Below are 24013 nucleotides of genomic sequence, written 5' to 3'. Positions count from 1 at the left end.
CTCCCTTGTCATAGATTAATTGATTGTGTAACTGTGGGCTCTCTATCTTGTTCCAGTGATCTACATGTCTAACAGTACCATACTGTTTTAATTATTATGAACTTTATAATATATCTTGAAATCTGGGATTGTGAAACCTCCAGCTGTGTTGTTCTTTCTCAAGATTGCTTTAGCTATTCAAGGTCTCTTGTGCTTCCATGCAAATTTTAGAATTATTTGTTCTAGTTCTGAGAAAAGTACTATTTGTATTTTGATAGGGATTGCACTGAATCTATAAATTGCTTTGGACAGTATGGACAATTTAACAATATTAACTCTTCCAATCCACAAGCATGGTCCATCTTTCCACTTGTTCGTGTTTCTTTCAATTTTTTTCATCAAAGTCTTGGAGTTTTTAGAGTGTGGGACTTCACCTCCTTGGTTTAATTTATTCCTAAGTATTTTATTCTTTTTGGTGCTATTGTAAATGGGATTGTTATCTTAATCTCTTTCTGCTACTTCATTATTAATGTATAGAAACACAACAGTTTTCTGTATAATAATTTTGTATTCTGCGACTGTACCGAATTTATTTGTTAGTTCTAATAGTTTTTTAGTGGAGTTTTTAGGGTTTTCTATACATAGTTATGATGTGATCTGCAAATAGTGAGTTCTACTTCTTCCTTACCAATGTGGATGCCTTTTATTCCTTTTTCTTTTCCATTGTTCTGGCTAGGACTTCCAGTATTATACTGAATAAAAGTGGTGAGAGTAAAGATCCTTGTCTTATAACTAATACTGGAGGAAAAGCTTTTAATTTTTCATGATTGAGTATGATGTTAGCTGTGGGTTTTTCATACATGGCCTTTATTATGTTGAGGTATGCTCCCTTTAAACCCACTAATGAAAGTTTTTATCATAGACACATGTATTTTGTCAAGTGCTTTTTCAGCATCTATTGACATAATCATGATTTTTTATCCTCTCTCTTGTTAATACGAGGTATCACATTGATTGATTTGTGCATAATGAACCATCCTTGCATCCCTGAAATAAATCCCACTTGGTGGACTGAATGATCTTTTTAATGTATTGCTGAATTCGGTTTGCTAATGCTTTGTTGAGGATTTCTGCATCTATGTTCATCAGGGATATTGGCCTGTAGTTTTCTTTTTTTTCCTTTTTTAAATTTTTTTTTTGGTGTCTGTCTGGTTTTGCTACTAGGGTAATAGAAGCTGGCTTTGAATTAAGGAATTTGAAAGTTTTTCTTCCTCTTCTGTTTTTTGGAATAGTTTGAGAAGAATAGGTATTTGCTCTTCTTTAAGTGTTTGGTAGAATTCACCTGGACTTTTCGTTTGTTGGGAATTTTTCTTATTACCAATTCAATTTTGTTACCAGTAATCTGTTCAGGTTTTCTATTTCTTTCTGATTCAGTTTTAAAAGATTTTATGTTTCTAAAAATTTATCCATTTCTTCTAGGTTGTCCAATCTGTTGGCTTATAATTTTTCACTGTATTCTCATAATCTTTTGTATTTCTGTGGTGTCAGTTGTTATCTCTCCTCTTTTGTTTCAGAGTTTTATTTATTTCCACTCTAATTTTTATTATTTCCTTCCTTCTACTAACTTTGAGATTTGTTTTCCTAGCTCCTTTAGTTGTAAGGTTAGATTGAGATTTTTCTTGTTCTTGAGGTAGGCCTGTATCAGTATAAATAGCTGTCTTAGAACTGCTTTTGCTGTGTCCCAGAGATTTTGAAGAGTTGTTTCCACTTTCATTTGTCTCCATGTATTTTTTTTTTTTTTAATTTCCTCTTCTGATTCTTCACTGACCCCCTGGTTGTGTAGCCTCCATGTGTTTGAGTTTTTCCAGTTTTTTTTCCTTGTACTTAATTTCTAGATTCATACTGTTGTATTCAGAAAAGATGCTTGATATGATTTTAAATTTCTTAAATTTATTGAGATTTGTTTTGTGGCCTAACATGTGATCTATCCTGGAGACTACTTCATGCTCATTTGAAAAGAATGTGTATTCTGCCATTTTTGGGTGAAAGTTCTGTATATATCTGTGAAGTCCATCTGGCCAAATGTGTGGTTCAAAGCCAGTTTCCTTACTGATTTTCTGTCTGGGTGATCTATCCATTGATATAAATGAGGTGTTAAAGTCCCCTACTACTATTGCATTACTGTCAATTTCTCCCTTTAAGTCTGTTAATATTTGCTTTTGGATTGAACCCTTTTTAACATTAATAATGTCTTTATCTCTTACTACAGTCATTGTTTTAAAGTCTATTTTGTCTGATGTAAGTATTGCTACTCCATCTTTTTTTTCACTTCCATTTTCATGGATTATCTTTTTCCATCCCTTCATTTTCAGTCTGTGTCTTTTGATATGAATTTTTCTCTTATAGGCAGCATATAGACGGGCTTTTTTTTTTTTTTTTAAATCCATTTTGTCACCCTATGTTTTTGCTTGGAGCATTTAGTCCATTTATGTTTAAAGTAATTGTTGATCAGTATATACTTATTGCCATTTTGTTAATTTTTTTTTTAAGATTTTATTTATTTATTTGACAGAGAGAGAGAGAGACGGCCAGAGAGGGAGGGAACAAAAGCAGGGGAAGTGGGAGAGGGAGAAGCAGGCTTCCCAGTGGAGCAGGGAGCCTGATGCGGGGCTCGATCCCAGGACTCTGGGATCATGCCCTGAGCCAAAGGCAGACGCTTAACGACTAAGCCACGCAGGCACCCCTGTTAATTGTTTTCTGGTTGTTTTTATAGTTCTTTTTTGTTCTTCTTTTGTTCTCTTTCCTTGTGGTTTGATGACTTTCCTTAGTGTTACGCTTGGATTCCCTTCTCTTTATTTTTTGTGTATCTACTATGGAATTTTGTTTTGTGGTTACTATGGGGTTCATTTATAACACCCTATGTATACAACAGTCTATATTAAGCTGATAATCACTTAAGTTCAAACACATTCTAAAACACTAAATTTTTACTCTCCAATCCACATTTTATGTATATGATGTCATATTTTTACTTCTTTCTATTTTGTGTATTCTTTGACTAATTTTTATAGATATGATTTTTACTGTTTTTTGTGTGTGTGTGTGTGTGTGTGTGTGTGTGTTTTAAAGACTTTATTCATTTGACAGAGAGAGACGCAGTGAGAGAGGGAACACAAGCAGGTGGAGTGGGAGAGGGAGAAGCAGACTTCCCACTGACCAGGGAGCCTAATGCGGGGCTTGACCCCAGGACCCTGGGATCGGACCTGAGCCAAAGGCAGATGCTTAACAACTGAGCCACCCAGGTGCCCCAACTGTTTTGTGTTTTAACCTCCATATTGGCTTTGTATGTAGTTGATCTACTATTTTTACCAGTGATTTTTTTTCCTTTCATAATTTTCTCACTTGTAGTTATGGTCTTTTCTTTTCACATAAAGAATTCCCTTTAACATTTCTTGTAAGGTCGGTTTAGTGATGGTAAACTCCTTTGTTCGTCTGGGAAACTCTCTATCTCCTTCAATTCTGAATGATAACCTTGCCTGGGTTGTAGGTTTTTCTCCTTTCAGCACTTCGAATATATCACACCCCTCCCTTCTGACCTGCAAAGTTTCTCCTGAAAAATCAGCTGATAGCCTTATGGGGTTTCCTTTATACGTGTCTGCTTTTCTCTTGCTGCTTTTACTATTCTCTCTTTATCTTAAATTTTTGCTATTTTAATTATTATGTGTTTTTGGGTTCATTTTGTTTGGGGCACTCTGTGATTCCTAGACCTGGCTATCTGTTTCCTCCCCCATATTAAGGAAGTTTTCAGCTATTATTTCTTCAAATAAGTGTTCTGTCTCCTTCTCTCGTTTCTTCTGGGGTCACTATAATGTGAATGTTATTATGCTTGATGATGTCACTGAGTTCCCTTAATCTATTCTTATTTATTATTACTCTTTTTTCTTTCTGCTGTTCAGGTTGGTTGCTTTCCATTATCCTGTCTCCCAAATCATTGGTCCATTCTTCTGCATCCTCTAATCTGATGCTGATTCCCTCTAGTGTATTTTTCATTTTAATTATTGGATTCTTTAACTCTAACTGGTTATTTTTTATAGTTGCTATCTCTTTGTTGAAGGTCTCATTGAGTTCATCCATTTTTTTCTCAAATCCAGTGAATACCTTTATGATCATTACTTTGAATTCTTTATCAGGCTTGTAAAAGGGACAATTACTGAATAAGTTGGTTGCAAAGAATATGAAATAAAATTAAATGCCTTTATTTTCCCTTCTTTAACAATTAAACTTAAGTCCACAAATATAATTAGGCCAAAATGAAGAAAATTTCATTGAATGTGAAAGCGTAGGATTTTTAGCATTATTTTAACATATGTGTGTGCTACAAAGTATTTTAGGAAAAATCAAAAGATGTCAGTATTAAAAGAAAGTCTCTATCTTTGCACAGGGCACTGCCAACTTCTTAATGGTGTATATGCCAGAAATGCCTCTACAAAATGCTAAGGTGTCATGGTGCAGGCTTTTCTCAATCCTGAACAAATGTGATATGTTTTCAATATAAACTAGCACAACATAAACTTGATTAGTTGCTCAAAGACAAAGAAGCAATAGCACCTAACATGGTGCTGAAAACAATGTCCTTTTAACATGTTTGCTAAATGATGAACTTAAGATGTAAATATAAACTGTAAGCCACATTACTGGCTTTTCTGATGTAGGTGCTTATGCCCTCATCATGTTCTAAAAGGATTATAAACATGTATAAAAACGATAAAGCTAAATTGACGCCAAGAAGAAAAGTTGCAACACTGTAGGTGAATAAGATGAAGCTAGTAAGGGGTGCCTGGATGGCTCAGTCATTAAGCATCTGCCTTCGGCTCAGGACCCTGGGATCACGCCCCACATCGGGCTCCATGCTTTGCTGGGGGACTGCTTCTTCCTCTCCCACTCCCCCCGCTTGTGTTTCCTCTTTCACTGGCTGTCTCTTTCTCTGTCAAATAGATAAATAAAATCTTAAAAAAAAAAAAAAGATGGAGCTAGTAAGCATGTACTTGACAACTTCATCTCCACTGTATAGAAGATATACAAATGCACATATTATTTTTCTGTTGAAGGACCATGTTATTTGCTGCATTTTTCTTTTCTAAAAGTAGTCAGAATAAACAGTAAATAAGATTTTTCCTAATGAGGGGTCTGGGAACCAGGAATTTATGTTTTGGCTCAAGAAAGCATCTTTAGTTCCACAAATCATTGTTTAGGATAAACAACAGAGCAGAAGGCAGTGCAGACTCTAGTCTGAAGATCAGTAAAATCTGGGGGGAGACAGAGAATAAGTGTCTTTACAGATTTACTCAAGCATGGGGGAATAGTAATAAGTAAAAGTATACCTGCAAGTTGTATTATGGAAACAAATAAAAAACGAGAAATCTACATTTAATACAAACAAACATAAACAAACCACAAGAGGAAGCATAAACCACTTTATCTCAGACTGCCAGAAATTCCACTTACCTATCGCTTGAGCTAAGGCTATTACAACCTCCTGGCAAGTTGTAACTTCGGTGACCCCACAAACAATCCTCTGAACTCCATCCACCCATACTTTAAGTTCCATGGTGCACCAGCCAGTCACCCAAGGGCCCTGTGACTGGTCATCAAGGTGTCAGGTCATGTCGCTGGCTATGGAAACATGGGGAAGGCAGAGTCTTGTGTAGTCAGCTAAAAAGAGGAAAAAAAGATTTTTAATAAAATGAGTCTTCAAATTTCTTCCATTAAGTATCATGCAAAATAAATTCTAATATCTCATAATCCTGCTATGATTAATGACCATGTACAAACTTATTTTATAGAACTGAATTCAGTAGCATTAATACAACTATAGCCACCTATTCATGACATTGTTTCATATTACTATAATTTTCATAATTATAATTCTAATCATAAAGAAATCAAAAAGTAACTCTAAGAAATCTTACTTACTTGACTAAGCCCTATTGCTCAACATACAAGCCATTCCTTTCTTTTAAAAAAAAAAAATCTCATTAGAATCATTTGTAAGGTTAAAAAAAAGTTTTTGTCATTTTTCAAATTATAAACCAGCTGAACCAGTTTCTGCAGCCTTGCCAGCATTTGTAAATGTATCTTCATAGCTCCATTGCATTGCTTTGTTTCATGTGTCCCTTGTCTCCCTCTCTTCCCCAAAAGACTGAGAGTGTTGGCTTCAACATTCAATCTCTAACACCAACCACAGCATAAGGCATAGGTGTGCAGAAAATATTAGTTGATGGAAATTAATTCCTTTACTGGTTGACAACTTCCCCATGTATGAACAATTTGTCCTTTTTCTCATTTACCTGGGCTTTGATAGTATTCTTAAATTATAAGAGTTACTCTAATAATACAAACCTCAACTTTTCGTTACACTTGCTGTTTCCCCCTTGTTTGATTTTTTTGTTTAGCTGCATTATATATAAGCCGAGCAGAAATTTTTAAATTCTCACACAATCAAACCAGATGCCTTGATTTCTTGTATTGATTAGAATGTTATTATTAGCTGGCTAAAAATCAATTGTACATAATTCTTTTTCCTGTAGGTTTTTAAAATCTCAGCTCTTCCTGTGTTAAAACTTAAATCAATCTATGATTTTTTGTCCATTCGCCTATGATCTTCCTATTTTTTTGTTGGTTTTTGAAAAGAGTGCTAAAGTTTATGAGATATAATAAACACTGACTTAATTAAAATGAACTTAAATTTATTTAAAGGTTGACAATGGAACTGGTGTTTCAGGATTAATGACTTATTGAAAAAGCTTATTTAAAAAACACTAAAAATGTGTCTAGTAAAACAGTATTTACTACAAACAATAACACAATCCTTGTGCATTTTCTTAAAGGACCTAAGATAGTTCTAGGCCACCTGTCACCTGGGTATACGAGTCGGAACACACATGAGTGAAGGAGAATAAACCTATTGCTTTCTCCAGAGAAGGTACAAAAATACTTTTTGTCATCCTGAAAACAAGGGAAAGGACTGACCGTTTCCCAGTGTGTTGATCTGGCTCCTTCTGTCTACACTGAAGTGCCAAGGTGGTTTCATAAACCCCCTATATGCCCAGAAGAAGGGCCACTCGCCTCTGACAAGCTAATTTCCATAACTGTGTTCCTCAGTTATGAAATCCCGTGAGATGTTAAAGTTTCAGGGGCACGGGGGAAGGGTTCCAAAGCCAAAGAAATGTAAGAAATCTGACAAATAAAGTTAAACAAGTTTCTTTACGGTTAAACTCTTAACATTTAATAGGCTGGTGCACACTTGAAATTTCAAATGGGAAGTTTATATAAGCTACTGTCCCCAATCCATTTAAAGACCATTTAAGGAAAGGAAAAAGAGAGTTCTGACTTAAAACAAGATATTTTTCCTTCTCTGCCAGGCGCTCTATTTACTAAAAATAGAGTATGTATTATTCCTCTTGGAATAAAATTAATATTTAAAAAATGTCCAAAGATTAATATATTGTATTAAATTAATATATTAAAATTATTTTATTAAGTAAAAAACTCAGCTGAGTTAAAAAACTAAAATGAATTAAAATCTATTTAATACCTAGTCCATTATTTTCCATTAAAAGATTTTAAACTTGGAAAACCTAGCAAGAAAAACAGATCTCATTAAAGGCCTCCTCCCCCAAAAGAAACCTGTCATTTGGAAGAAACTTATGAGGTTCATTTTTTAAGTTCTATAAAGGTTTTAGTACACCACCACAGATTTTCTTATCTTGAATTATCATTCTTTTACCTCAAACTTTTAACCATTAAGTGAATATAAATGAACACAAAACACATGTACATCTGTTAAATATTACAGAAGATAATAACGTTGTGGGAAAACACGGAGCATAAATAATATTGCTTAGTTGATATAAACTTGCAGGGTATTTATCCTCTTGATCAGAGACTTCCTCCCACAGCTCAGCACAGAGAAAACCAGCACCTGCATTTTTCTTTTAACACCATTAATATTATCTTTCAAACTTAAATTCTTAAGGAGAGTAAAAAAGATGCCTTAATAGATCAGATCAATGAACCACACGGTCCAAAATTTTATTTCCAGCAGAGCCACTGTTTTCAAAATATGGCTTCTGTCAAGTTTGGGGCTGTACTAACAATCATCCCCCTAGCTTTCCTAAAAATCACAGGGTTATTCACGAAAGTCCTTTGAAGAATCTGTCTTCTCAGTAGAAGCCCCTACTACTCTCTTCTGTTCTTTCATCCAGAGTCCAACTCCTATGGCTCTGCTCCCAGCCCCAGAACTAGACTAGAGGGAAAACAGAAGTCCTACACTGTAGGTGTGTATGGTGGCTTGCTCATCATTGGGACTAAGGACTCAAGAAGCTAACGGGGCTTTGGCATCTCAGTTGGAATTTGGAATACATTTTTCCATGGAAACAGTGATGTAGGTAGAAGTAAGGTTCTATTGCAAGGGTATTATTATATTACAGTTGTTATTGTTTTTACCATAAGGTTTCTATATTCAAATCATTATTATAATTTTTATAATGAAAAATTGGGTTTATTCAGTAACATGCTACTGGGAACAAGTGTTCTTTAGTTAAAAACTACTTATTATCTTGAAAACCTATTGGAATTAAGCATCTGCATTTGTGGAGACATATTCCCCCAAGAACAGTGCTTTAATAAAACAATTTCAGCCAATCCTCATTACTCATGGGTTCCTTATTTGTGAATTCACCCACTCACTAAAATTTATTTGTAACTCCCAAATCAATATTTATGGCACTTTCAGAGTCATTCAAAGACATGTACAGCAGTGAAAAACTTGAGTTGCCTGACCTACACTTTCCTCGCTGGGGCTGTAAAGAGGCAATACTCTGCCTTCTTGTCTCAGCTTTCATACTGTCGACAGGTTATCTTTTCTCAGTATATTTAGTGCCATGTTTTGGTATTTTTGTAATTTTTGTTGGCGATTTCACTGTTGAAAATGGCTCCCCAGCATACTGCTGACACTATCTAGTGTTCCTAAGTACAAGAAGGCTGTGATGTGACTTTTGGAGAAAAGGATGTTTTGCTGAATAAGTCTTGTTCCAGTACGAGTTACAGCACTATTGGCTGTGAGTTTAATGTTAATGAATCAATAGTATATGTCAAACAAGGTATCTTTCAACAGAAAAATACATTAAACAAGGTGATGTATTGGTCAGCTGATGAAACTGTTGTGACCAAAGGCTCTCAAAAATAACAAGAATTGACTGCATACTTTAGAATGGTATAACTTCCTTGCAACGGCTACCATCAAGCTACTAATACTAAGCAAATTCTATTACTCCATGGACACTAGACACAAGCATACAGGTGGCTTATTGCTAACTTTAACATTTCTTTCATGTCCAGTTTTGTTTAATATCTATGGTTATTGCATATTAAAGCATTCTTTATAGAAACAGCATGCAGATAAAATGTGTTTTAATAAAATCTTCACAATCAAGCTAGCTACTTTAATTAAATAAAACACTGATGCTAGCCACTAGTTCTTTTGGCATCATATAGGAAGAGATTCTGCACAATGAACACTGTACATTCTGAACAGTACTTATTAGAACTAATAATCAGATACCCAAATTCTCTTTTGTACAGAAAACTAGTTAAAAAATAAAAACTAGGGGCACCTGGGTGGCTCAGTTGGTTGGGCGACCGACTCTTGGTTTTGGCTCAGGTCATGATCTCAGGGTCATGAGATTGAGCCCTGTGTTGTCCTCCGCAATCAGCTGCGAGTCGGCTTCCCTTCTCCGTCTGCCCCTCCCCCCACTTGCACATGTGTGTATGCTCTCTCGCTCTCAAATAAATAAATCTTTAAAAAAATAAAAACTAAAGGGAGTTTAGATCACCTCATTCTAAAACTAATTTGATGTGATAATTAAATGAAGTTCTGGAGAGCAACTGTTATGAACTAAAAAAGTATTAACTTTTTAATGTTCAAACGGTTATTAAGGTAAGGAAAAAAAATGGGGACCTTTTGCCTGTGGGAGATGGAAAAGTAACCAAAGATAAAAACAAATAACAACAATAAAAACAACAACCAAGAGACATGACAGGACGAAGCACAATGAGAGAAGAGAAGAAGAGTGAAAACACATTAGGAAGGAAAAAAGTGGGTAAGAAAACAGATTTTGGTAGGTACAAGTAATGGTTTCTGGAAAACTGCCTCAGATGCCAGTCCTGGGTTACTTGCTCCTGAACTGCAGTGTTCAGGTGATGCGTGCTTACGACACTCTGGTTCTGCATTTTGGAACCCAGTTAAATGTTCACTTGCTTATAGCAAACCCATTATTTTGCTATAATACAGTTCTGCAAATGGTGTCACACAAAGTAGGTTGTCAAAAGGTGCACAATGTTAAAGTGGACACTGAGGAAGATGACTTTAGTGATATCAATAAAAGCCTCCCAAAATGAGATACTGAGAACAACAGTCCTGTGACATGCACCGTGGGGCAATAAGGCTCCCCAGTGTAACAGCTCTGGTAAACATTCCAAAACACATTGTCTCTGGGAGACCATGCGCAGCAAGATACCCCATAGCAGAGAAACTGGTTAAACTCTGTTAAATCAGTACTCAGTGACTCAGCATGGAGGGTGAGAGAGTGGAAGAGAGACACAATGCCTATGAAATACCCCGCTCTACTGCAGGATACAAATGACCAACTTCTGAAGATACGCTATATATAAAATGAGATTTCTGCTAGCCCTTTAATGTATTTTGAAATACCCAGGAGTGGTGATAGATACACTGTGTAAAGCTGTGCTTCCAGGAACAATATAGAAAGTTTAATAGCTTTTCTCTTTCTCTTATATGAAGTCTTAATTGCCACGATTAAGCCATGTCTTCTAAAGATGGGTTTTGTATTTTTCTTTTTAGAGAAATGGCTTAAGTCAAAGAATTTTTTTCTTTGATAGTATGTTTTTAAAAGTTCCGGGGCGCCTGGGTGGCACAGCGGTTTAAGCGTCTGCCTTCGGCTCAGGGCGTGATCCCGGCGTTGTCGGATCGAGCCCCACATCAGGCTCCTCTGCTGTGAGCCTGCTTCTTCCTCTCCCACTCCCCCTGCTTGTGTTCCCTCTCTCGCTGGCCGTCTCTATCTCTGTCAAATAAAATCTTTAAAAAAAATAAAAAATAAAAAAAAAATAAATAAAAGTTCACAATGCTGGGGCCCCTGGGTAACGCAGTCGTTAAGCGCCTGCCTTCGGCTCAGGGCGTGATCCCGGCGTTCTGGGATCGAGTCCCACATCGGGCTCCTTCGCTGGGAGCCTGCTTCTTCCTCTCCCAGTCCCCTGCTGTGTTCCCTCTCTCGCTGGCTGTCTCTCTGTCACATAAATATTAAAAAAAAAATCTAAAAAGAAAAAAGTTCACAATGCTAAGCAATATTTGCATATGAATTATTAAATCCAGTAAACCCATGCTCTTTTCTCTACTAGTCATCATTCTGAGGTCACAGCATTCAAACACATGCAGTGATTTAACATTTCCCAAATTTAACACATTCAAGTGACCACTCTGTAATTACGGCAATGAACAGCTCGAGGACTTACCATCTGCTAATAAGCACGGTGTATTGTGCCTCAGTCATTCCTCACAATATAATTCAGTGAGTTAGGTATCATCAGCCTCATTTTTAAAGATGAGAAAAGTGAGTCTCAGGTTAAATAACTCTCCCAAGTCACAAACCTAGGAATTTAGGGACTTATATTCAAAATTGGGATGAATAAAGAAATTAAAGCATGAATAAGGCAGACTTCTCCAAAAGGATTCAATGTCCCCAAACAAATGTTTTTAAAATGTCCTAAGTTACACTAAGAAATCTCCTCTACTATCACGTGAAAATTTATTTTTATCAATAAACAATGATCAGACAACATGTAGAAATTTTCCATTTTAGGAGAAAGAAAAGAGTAAACCAACCATATCATGTTAAGAAACTACAGTTTTAATTCAGAGAACCTATGATAACTACTGCACATGTCAGCAAAATGAGTGTCTCATGATCAGGTTCATTTTTTGGTACTAACAAATTATTTCTCCATTTTTTGAAAATTACATCCATATTTATTTTTATAGAGTCCAAAATAAATATGTCTGCATATTTGCAACAATTTTTAACTCTTGCCTTAAATACAAACCAAAGCTTCTTAGAGATTTCTGGCATTTTCTTTAAGTTCACACCATTAAAAACGACTTTTTGGAAAAAGCCATTTTTTACAAGGTAACACGGATTAGTGGAAACAGAATGTACCAAGGTTCAAATCCTGAGTCTATTACCTACTGTGTGACTTAAGTCAAGATGCATAACTTTTCAAGAGGCATTTGCGAGAAATGAAATGTCTTTTTAAAATGTACTTAGAGTGGGGCACCGGGGTGGCTCTGTTGTTGAGTGTCTGCCTTTGGCTTCGGGGTGTGATCCCAGGGTTCTGGGATCGAGTCCTGCATCGGGTTCCCTGCTTGTCTGGGAGCCTGCCTCTTCCTTTCCCACTCCCCCTGCTTGTGTTCCCTCTCTCGGTGCCTCTCTGTCATATGTCAAATAAATAAATAAATAAATAAATAAATAAATAAATAAATAAATAAAATGTACTTAGTGCAGGGCTTGACACAAAATATGAACTCAAACAAAAGTTAGTTTTCTGTATGGAAATAAAAATTATAACTTTCAAAAATTAGAAACTTCTTTATTACAGTAAAAATCAATACAAAAGCAAAATTTCAGAAATAATATTATTTTAATAAGAACATGGAAAAGTAAAGACATTTTAGGTTATTACACCATGTACCTTAAAAGCAGCCAAAATTTTCAAAGTTTTTAAATCAAGATTAGAAATGATAATTGAGATTAGCATCCATATTAAGGAATTTCAATTATATCTGGCATAAACATGATACAAATCAATTGAAGTTAATGGCATAAAAATATTGATCCTGCTATTAAGAACTACCTTTTTTTCCTTAAAAAAGTAAACTTTTAAAATGAATATAGCTAGTAACTTTAGTTTTTTATTTAGCATCAAATTTGGTGCTAGAAGAGCCGCTGCCTTCAGGTGAGTTTCTTATTCTAAGCCCACCTCCAGATAGCTTATTGACAATCATATTTTTCTAAATCATATATAATATTAAACCCACATCTATGACTTCTCCCATACCCAGAGGCATTAACCAAACGTTCATAAAACAGTACCAAGAATCTTTTGGGAGTACAGTACTTCACCAAACTGATTTCTGAACTAATAATTTGGGTAAACTTGGATCTGTTAATTAAAGCTCTGAGCAGGAACACAGGATTTCTATGGAGTAAGTATAATTTTAAGGGGAAGCAAAATCTTTACAACTGCCCATTTTAGAAAATAAAGAGATGTGTTTCCAGTAACTAAGGCTAGTCTCAAAAGCAAACTCTGTTTCAAAATAATTCCTACCAGTCTAATATACTGACACTACCAGAAAGTAATTTCTTGCCAATTCCCTCAAAATGGTTATTACCATTTGTACAGTCATTCTAATATCCTGTGGAAACACAAGGCCAAATTTATTAGACTGAATTCTTCTTTGACTTTTGGTCGACAGAACATTACTAAATCAAGTGTTTTGCTTGGGAATTTAACCTGGAATATCACATCCTGAAAAGGATTACAGGAGAAGAAGATACAGAGAGGCCAGGGAGCCATGGTGGCATGAGACAATGGCCACTTGGTAGGTATGAAGGGATGTCATAAAAGTGATGGAAATGAACGAAAGCCAACACACAGAAACATACAATTTGGTCTAGGTCAAGACCTCTGATGGCCCATACAGCCATCATTGTAAGCCAGTTCCCGGTGGTCACAGTCTCTCTAGTGGTAGTAGCCCTGAGTCAGCTTTAACTTCCACACAAGTGCCAATAAGATCCCAGCACGTGCCTCTTCTTTTATTCCTTCTTTTCTACCATTCCATCCTTACCATATTCTTCTTCTCAAGTCAAAGCCAACCAACAACACCCCAAAATACACTTAGCTCTACCTGGCAAAAGTTGTAACAAGGAACTGTGGATTCCTTGCACTGGAGAAACCAGAGAGCGATGGGCACAAGATGGTATTTTATCTCTAGGTAAAGGTCAATCATTTCATAGAATTCACCAAAACCAAATTGGTAAGATATCTTGCCTTTCAGAGCTAGCAACTCATTGGCCATCAACTAGTATAGTCATTTTACTGAGCACAGGAGACTGAGGCCTGGCCAAATTATATCATTTGATCAAAGTCACACAGATAGATGTTAGCCAATATTTGGAATACCAGATTATTCTGAAAATGGAAATTAAATATATTTATATATATTGAAATAAGTGCCCAGTATGAAAGACGTTGAAGGAGTTGTTCCTATAAAGAATTCTAGTTAAAATAGACCACAAAATGGGGGTTACCACTGATATAAGAGCAGGAGTATGAAAAAAATTGTGTGTTGTCTGTTCTTGCTAATTTTGTTACATGTTCATGGAAGGTGGAACAGTAGGGGACCTTACAAATTAGTTATACTGGCACAAAATCTCTTAAGAAATATAAAAATAATATACCACTGGGTTCCATTTCTTGCTGCAGTATTATTATAAAAAAGGAATATAAAAAGCCATCTGTTTTGCACTTACATCTTTTGTTAGGGTCCCAGTCTACTTTGTGGCCCTTTAGAGGTAGTTGGAGGCATGTGTATAGTGCCAAGATCTGTGATAGCTTAACTCCTGTTAGAGCTCTAAGGCCTGGGATGAGGGATCACACTCTCTAAATCTTAATGCAAAAAACCCTGAACTCTGGCCTCAATTAAATCGTGCCTTTTACTATATGTGCTATTTCAAGGCTCTCATTCATAGTCATTAGAAAACTGGCAGGGAGCAATGTTATAATGCACTTTTAAAAAATTACTGAACACTTGGTTACATTTTAAATGACAGATGTAAGTGCAAACAGATTTGTGATATTTCTCCTTGAGCAGATGCGCTTTGGTATTTTCATCGTAAACCAACCCTTCAAATAAAAACACATCTTTGGAAGGAGGAAGATGGCGGAGGAGTAGGGGACCCCTTTTCCAGCCAGTCCCCTGAGTTGAGCTGGATAGGTACCAGACCAGCAGGAATATCCACGGAATCAGCCTGAGACGCAGGAAGATACATCTGGATCTCTACAAATGAACATCTCCAGCGCTGAGTATCGAGGTACGAAGCGGGGAGCCGTGAAACCGCGCACAGATATCGGAAGCTAAACAGAAGGGGGAGGGAGCCGCCGTGTCAGGGCGCCGGGAAGCGGTAGCCACCTACAAGGGGGAGCGGACAGACCGGGGACCCGCACGCTTGAGACAGCAGACTGAGAAGGGAGTTCCGGGAGCGCACGCGGGACGGCTGGCGGTTGGCGGGCCACCTGCACGGGGGAGCAGGCGGACTCGCGGACGGCACCCGCGAGACAACAGACTTAGAACGCGAGCTCCAGGAGCGCGCGCGCAGGGCGGCTGGCGGGCCACCTGCACCGGGGAGCGGGCGGACCGCGGACCCGCACTCTGGAAACGGCAGACTGAGTCCGTGAGCCGGGAGCGTGCACCACCAAGCATCTCACGGAGCTCCGGAGCTCCGGTGTGCTCACTGGATCGAGGACTGAGAAGGGAGTTCCAGGAGCGCACGCGGGACGGCTGGCGGTTGGCGGGCCACCTGCACGGGGGAGCAGGCGGACTCGCGGTCGGCACCCGCGAGACAACAGACTTAGAACGCGAGCTCCAGGAGCGCGCGCGCAGGGCGGCTGGCGGGCCACCTGCACCGGGGAGCGGGCGGACCGCGGACCCGCACTCTGGAAACGGCAGACTGAGTCCGTGAGCCGGGAGCGTGCACCACCAAGCATCTCACGGAGCTCCGGAGCTCCGGTGTGCTCACTGGATCGAGGCTGAGACCGGGAGCTCCGGGAGCGTCCGCGGGGCGGCTGGCGGCTGGAGGGCCACCTGCACGGGGGAGCAGGCGGACTCGCGGTCAGCACCCGTGAGACACCAGACTGAGACGGGGAGCTCCGGGAGCCCGCGCGGGGCGGCTGGCGGCTGGCGGCTGGCGGGGTTGGAAACACAAAGGACAGAGACGTGCCGGCCCTGGAAGTGAGGGCTGGGACGCCGGGTGTGGGGCGCACAGCCCGGGATGCTGCAGGGTTGAGCAGCACCAACAGAAACAGAGTTAAAGTGGCCAGAACATCAGTGGAGAACGATCCGCGATCCCTCTGTTCTGAGACAGAGGCTGAATTTCAGCCGCTGCTGCTCTCTCAGAAGAGGCATAGCAAACCGCCAGGGAAAGCCGCCAGAGAACAAAAGCCCGGAAATACCGGCTCACAGGGTGCCCATCCCCATCCCCCCTCGCAAGGGACACAGAGACTCTACCCAAACAGGGTTTTCTGAGTACCGGCAGGCAGGCCCCTCCCCCAGAAGGCAGGCTGAAAAATCAAGAAGCCCACAACCCGGAGCGCCTGAGTGGCGCAGTCACCAAGCACCTGTCTTCGGATTAGGGTGTGATCACAACGCTCCGTAAGGAGTCCTTCATCGGGCTTCTCCACCGGGAACCTGCTTCTTCCTCTCCCACTCCTCTGCTTGGGTTCCCTTTCTTGCTGACTGTCTCTCTCTCTCTCAAATAAATAAATAAACTCTTTAAGGAAGAAGCCCACATCCCTAAGATCTCTATAAAACAAGGGCGCACGGCCTGGGTCCCAGTCAACACTTGGGCTCTGGACAACCCTGCAATCTCTCTTCATCAGAATGACGAGAAGGAGAAGTCCCCCCCAGCAAAGAAAAGATAATGAGTCTGTGGCCTCTGCCACAGAATTGGCCTCGGCCACAGAATTAATACATATGGATGTATCCCAATTATCAGAAATGGAATTCAGAGCAACAATGGTCAAGATGATGAGTAAACTTGAAAAAAGCATCAGAGAAAGCGTTGCTGAGAATATAGAATCCCTAAGGGCAGAAATGAGAGCGAATCTGACAGAAATTAAAAACTCAGTGGGCCAAATACAGTCAAAACTAGAGGCTCTGACGGCCAGGGTCACCGAGGCAGAGGAACGCGTTAGCGAATTGGAGGATGGGTTAGTAGAAGAAAAAACGAAAATAGAAGCTGGTCTTAAAAAAATCCACGCCCACGAATGTAGATTACGGGAGATTACTGACTCTATGAAACGATCCAATGTCAGAATCATCGGCATCCCTGAAGGGGTGGAGAAAAACAGAGGTCTAGAAGAGATATTTGAACAAATTGTAGCTGAAAACTTCCCTAATCTAGCAAGGGAAACAAGCATTCGTGTCCAAGAGGCAGAGAGGACCCCATCCAAGCTCAACCAGGACAAACCTACGCCACGGCATGTCATAGTGCAATTCGCAAATATTAGATCCAAGGATACAGTATTGAAAGCGGCCAGGGCAAAGAAATTTCTCACGTACCAAGGCAAAGGTATCAGGATTACGTCAGACCTGTCTACAGAGACCTGGAATGAGAGAAAGGCTTGGGGGGGCATTTTTAAAGCTCTTTCAGAGAAAAACATGCAGCCAAGGATCCTTTATCCAGCAAAGCTGTCATTCAGAATTGATGGAGAAATAAAGACGTTCCAAAATCGCCAATCATTAACCAATTTCGTAACCACGAAACCAGCCCTACAGGAGATATTAAGGGGGGCTCTATAAAGGTAAAAAGGCCCCAAGAGTGATACAGAGCAGCAAGTCACAACCGATACAAAGACTTTAAAGAGAAATGGCATCATTAAAATCATATCTGTCAATAATCTCTATCAATCTAAATGGCTTAAACTCTCCCATAAAACGCCACAGGGTTGCAGATTGGATAAAAAGACATGACCCATCCATTTGCTGTCTACAAGAGACTCATTTTGAACCCAAAGATGCATTCAGACTTAGAGTAAGGGGATGGAGTACCATCTTCCACGCAAATGGACCTCAAAAGAAAGCTGGAGTAGCAATTCTCATATCAGATAGACTGGATTTTAAACTAGAGGCCATAGAGAGAGATACAGAAGGGCACTATATTATTCTTAAAGGAAGTATTCAACAAGTGGATATGACAATTATTAATATATATGCCCCCAACAGGGGAGCAGCAAGATACACAAGCCAACTCTTAACCAAAATAAAGAGACATATAGATAAGAACACAGTAATAGTAGGGGACCTCAACACCCCACTATCAGAAATAGACAGAACACCCTGGCAAAAACTAAGCAAAGAATCAAAGGCTTTGAATGCCATACTCGACGAGTTGGACCTCATAGATATATATAGAACACTACACCCCAGAACCAAAGAATACTCATTCTATTCAAATGCCCATGGAACATTCTCAAGAATAGATCATGCTCTGGGACACAAAACAGGTCTCAGCCAATACCAAAAGATTGAAATTATCCCCTGCATATTCTCAGACCACAACGCTCTGAAATTGGAACTCAACCACAAGGAAAAACCTGGAAGAAACTCAAACACTTGGAGGCTAAGAACCATCCTGCTCAAGAATGACTCGATAAACCAGGAAATCAAAAAACAAATTAAACAATTTATGGAGACCAACGAGAATGAATACACAACGGTCCAAAACCTATGGGATACTGCAAAGGCAGTCCTAAGGGGGAAATACATAGCCATCCAAGCCTCACTCAAAAGAATAGAAAAATCTAAAATGCAGTTTCTATATTCTCACCTCAAGAAACTGGAACAGCAACAGAGGGACAGGCCTAACCCACTGACAAGGAAGGAGTTGACCAAGATTAGAGCAGAAATCAATGAATTAGAGACCAGAACCACAGTAGAGCAGATCAACAGGACTAGAAGCTGGTTCTTTGAGAGAATCCATAAAATTGATAGACCACTGGCAAAACTTGTCCAAAAACAAAGAGAAAGGACTGAGATTATTAAAATTATGACTGAAAAGGGAGAGGTCACGACCAGCACCATTGAAATTGCAAGGATTATTAGAAACTTTTATCAACAGCTATATGCCAAAAAACTAAACAATCTGGAAGAGATGGAGGCCTTCCTGGAAACCTATAAACTACCAAGACTGAAACAGGAAGAAATAGATTTCTTAAATAGGCCAATTAACTATGAAGAAATTGAGTCAGTGATAAACAACCTTCCAAATAATAAAACTCCAGGCCCAGACGGTTTTCCTGGGGAATTCTACCAAACATTCAAAGAAGAAATAATACCTATTCTCCTAAAGCTATTTCAAAAAATAGAAACAGAAGGAAAGCTACCAAACTCATTCTATGAGGCTAATATTACCTTGATCCCCAAACCAGGCAAAGACCCCCTCAAAAAGGAGAATTACAGACCGATTTCTCTAATGAATATGGATGCCAAAATCCTCAACAAGATCCTTGCTAATAGAATCCAACAGTACATTAAAAGGATTATCCATCATGACCAAGTGGGATTCATACCTGGGATGCAAGCATGGTTCAACACTCGCAAATCAATCAATGTGATACATCATATCAACAAGAAAAGACTCAAGAACCATATGATCCTCTCAATTGATGCAGAAAAAGCATTTGACAAAATACAGCATCCTTTCCTGATTAAAACCCTTCAGAGTGTAGGAATAGAGGGTACATTTCTCAATCTCATAAAAGCCATCTATGAAAAGCCTACTGCAAGCATTATTCTCAATGGGGAAAAGCTGGAAGCCTTTCCCTTAAGATCAGGAACACGACAAGGATGCCCACTCTCGCCACTATTATTCAACATAGTACTAGAAGTCCTTGCAACAGCAATCAGAAGACAAAAAGGGATCAAAGGTATCCAAATCGGCAAAGAAGAAGTCAAACTGTCTCTCTTTGCAGATGACATGATACTCTATATGGAAAACCCAAAGGAATCCACTCCCAAACTATTAGAAGTTATAGAACAATTCAGTAAGGTGGCAGGATACAAAATCAATGCCCAGAAATCAGTTGCATTTCTATACACGAATAACGAGACTGAAGAAAGAGAAATTAGGGAATCCATCCCATTTACAATAACACCAAAAACCATGCGTTACCTTGGAATTAACTTAACCAGAGACGTAAAGGACCTATATGCTAGAAACTATAGATCACTTTTGAAAGATATTGAGGAAGACATAAAAAGATGGAAAAATATTCCATGCTCATGGATTGGAAGAATTAACATAGTTAAAATGTCCATACTACCCAGAGCAATCTACACTTTCAATGCTATCCCGATCAAAATACCGAGGACATTTTTCAAAGAACTGGAACAAATAGTCCTTAAATTTGTATGGAACCAGAAAAGGCCCCGAATCTCCAAGGAACTGTTGAAAAGGAAAAACAAAGCTGGGGGCATCACAATGCCGGATTTCGAGCTGTACTACAAAGCTGTGATCACAAAGACAGCATGGTACTGGCACAAAAACAGACACATCGACCAATGGAACAGAATAGAGAACCCAGAAATGGACCCTCGGCTCTTTGGGCAACTAATCTTTGATAAAGCAGGAAAAAACATCCGGTGGAAAAAAGACAGTCTCTTCAATAAATGGTGCTGGGAAAATTGGACAGCTACATGCAAAAGAATGAAACTTGACCACTCTCTCACACCATACACAAAAATAAACTCCAAATGGATGAAAGACCTCAATGTGAGACAGGAATCCATCAAAATTCTAGAGGAGAACATAGGCAACAACTTCTATGACATCGGCCAGAGCAACCTTTTTCACGACACATCTCCAAAGGCAAGAGAAATAAAAGATAAAATGAACTTATGGGACTTTATCAGGATAAAGAGCTTCTGCACAGCCAAGGAAACAGTCAAAAAAACTAAGAGACAGCCCACGGAATGGGAGAATATATTTGCAAAGGACACCACAGATAAAGGACTGGTATCCAAGATCTACAAAGAACTTCTCAAACTCAATACACGAGAAACAAATAAACAAATCATAAAATGGGCAGAAGATATGAACAGACACTTTTCCAATGAAGACATACAAATGGCTAACAGACACATGAAAAAATGTTCAAAATCATTAGCCATCAGGGAAATTCAAATCAAAACCACACTGAGATACCACCTTACGCCAGTTAGAATGGCAAAGATAGACAAGGCAAGAAACAACAATTGTTGGAGAGGATGTGGAGAAAGGGGATCCCTCCTACATTGTTGGTGGGAATGCAAGTTGGTACAGCCACTCTGGAAAACAGTGTGGAGGTCCCTTAAAAAGTTAAAAATTGAACTACCCTATGACCCAGCCATTGCACTACTGGGTGTTTACCCCAAAGATACAGACGTAGTAAAGAGAAGGGCCATATGCACCCCAATGTTCATAGCTGCATTGTCCACAATAGCCAAATCATGGAAGGAGCCGAGATGCCCTTCAACAGATGACTGGATTAAGAAGCTGTGGTCCATATATACAATGGAATATTACTCAGCTATCAGAAAGAACGAATTCTCAACATTTGCTGCAACATGGACGGCACTGGAGGAGATAATGCTAAGTGAAATAAGTCAAGCAGAGAAAGACAATTATCATATGATTTCTCTCATCTATGGAACATAAGAACTAGGATGATCGGTAGGGGAAGAAAGGGATAAAGAAAAGGGGGGTAATCAGAAGGGGGAATGAAACATGAGAGACTATGGACTATGAGAAACAAACTGAAGACTTCAGAGGGGAGGGGGTGGGGGAATGGGATAGACTGGTGATGGGTAGTAAGGAGGGCACGTATTGCATGGTGCACTGGGTGTTATACGCAACTAATGAAGCAGCAAACTTTACATCGGAATCTGGGGATGTACTGTATGGTGATTAACATAATATAATAAAATAAAATAAAAAAAAAAACAAAAAAACCCCACATCTTTGTTACTTGCATAACAAAAAGAATAAATAGCTAATATAGACTGAGCTCTTACTCTGTGATAGATGAAAAGTTAACTATTATATCTAATCCATTCAATACCCATCTATATCTCTACGTGACATGAATTATATTGATACAAATGAGGAAAGGGAGGGATAGAGAAATTAGTAACTCCTCCAGAGTCACTCAGCCAGCAAGTGGCAGATCCAAATCTGATAATGCTTGTAACTACTAAAAAGTTACTTACATTTATGAAATAAAGTTATTAGTAAAGTTTGCCAGGACTTTGTAATCACCAGTCCTGGCTCAGGAGAGAAAGTAATCAAGTAGATGTGATCCTGTGACGTAGAAATTCCAATACTACCAAGCTGAATGATATATTTAGCTTAATTATTGCCACAGAGCTGAGAAGAAGCAAGGAGCTGATGTTCAATAACCAAATCAGACTTAGTAAGGAATACATGACCCCTGAGATTCCTGCTGGAAACTGCTCCTCCCATCTCTCCCTTGTCTCAGTGAAGCAGGAACAGAGCTCGGGTCTAAATCCAAATGTTATCAGACCCCCAAAGCCTAAGTTCTTTCCACTACAAAACAAAGTGTCTATAGGGCAGAATCATTTTCTTCTCCACATCTGAATAGATATGGGCTATTTCATTAGTGACTGTCATCCATAAGAGTGATAACAAATTATGTTGTGACCTTACGGTATCTATTTCTTGAATTTAGTATTTATGACATTCTGTGATGAAATCCACTGTTTTACTTGATAGGGGATAAAAATAAATTTATTTTTTATTCATGAAGCCAAGATCACTACAGACTTCTCATTCATATTTTTATAAATATTGAGCCCATCAATTCTGACAAAGAAGCCCATTTTTATATTTACAATGAAATAAGTGTTAACTTTTCAACAAAACAACATTTGGACTTACGGTTACAATGGTAACTTTAAATAGCCAAATTTTATATGTCAGAACATCTTCCTCTGAAGGTACAGGAAATTAGTATTTCTAAGCGAAATTAGTATATAAACATTTGAAAGCCAAAATAAAAGAATTTTGGGAGGAAATGCTACTGAAATTAATACATACAGTTAAAGGAAATTTGACTGCCTGACTCCTGGGTCAAAGTAGTTGCCAGACTATAAAACTTATATTAATTTCAATTTTAAGATTTAAATAATACAGTATATAAAGTAGAACAGTTCACATATTTCCTAAAATTCATTACTATACGTATTCAGTTGGTAAAGTATTAAATGCCTTGAGAGTGTGGAAGCCAGAAACTATATTTGGCAAAACTAAACATGCACAATCCCTAAGAATCTTTGTTAAGGAACTATTTCAATTCAAAGAAAATTTAAAAAGTATGATCAATGTGAAAAGGTAGTTTTCCTATAATCTTTAAGAGTCAAGAAGAATTTTGCTAATTCTATTTATTTCCTAAAGAAAAATCTAAGTCAATTAAATAATTAAATCCCTAGATAATATGCAAAAATAGGTGCATCTTTTGGTGATATTTTCAAGTAATAGGTACTTTCTATTGTAGCAAAATTTTATTTTTTTTCATTGTAGCAGAATTTTAATAGGTTAATTCAAAATTTAATAGAGAGGTAATGTAACATAATGCTATTGATTTAAATTGCCACACCTTATTCTTCATATTACCTTTAGATGACATTCTCTTTAAAGAGATACTATGTGCTCTTTATTTGGACTTCAAATAATCTAGAAAGTGTTGCACTGTTTTGTGGGCATTCGGTATTATTGGAGAAGATAGATGCTAAGTTTGAGCTGTGTGCTGTGACATTTCGGGGCAAAAGGCATGGCATTTATTGTAAATATTACCAGTGATGCTGACTGAAGTGGTATTCTACTTGACAATATTCTATTTAAAGGACTGGGCTTAGGCTGAGTCCCTGCCCTTTACTGAAACTAGCGATGCCAGGTGAAGATGGCTATGACCTGTCAGTCAGTAGACAGACTGAATGAGGAAAGCTTTACATTTGACCTAGAGCATATGAATAAATATAAATGGCTCAACTCTAAGGTACAACAACTAAAGCAATTAACTTAAAAATCCCAATTTGCTTTCCAAATTTAACTGCTTCCTTAAGGCAAAA

At 38.4% G+C, this 24013-nt stretch overlaps 1 protein-coding gene across 3 annotated transcripts in view; it reads right to left on the bottom strand.

The window, feature by feature from the left end:
• Positions 1 to 24013, bottom strand: part of RASSF8 (Ras association domain family member 8) — a 126134-nt gene that overhangs the window by 19446 nt on the left and 82675 nt on the right. For 2 of the 3 annotated variants that reach the window (XM_034646203.1, XM_034646205.1), the window contains one exon: positions 5485 to 5691. In XM_034646203.1, coding sequence (XP_034502094.1) covers positions 5485 to 5587 — 103 coding nt within the window. In that variant the 5' untranslated portion in view covers positions 5588 to 5691. Of the gene's footprint in view, positions 1 to 5484; positions 5692 to 11568; positions 11706 to 24013 lie in introns of those variants that run through there. The other variant, XM_034646204.1, reaches the window with a different exon arrangement.

The sequence above is a fragment of the Ailuropoda melanoleuca genome, chromosome 16 (assembly GCF_002007445.2).
Source record: "Ailuropoda melanoleuca isolate Jingjing chromosome 16, ASM200744v2, whole genome shotgun sequence".
In the NCBI taxonomy this organism is placed as follows: domain Eukaryota; kingdom Metazoa; phylum Chordata; class Mammalia; order Carnivora; family Ursidae; genus Ailuropoda; species Ailuropoda melanoleuca.
This window is presented reverse-complemented; position numbering and strand designations above follow the sequence as displayed.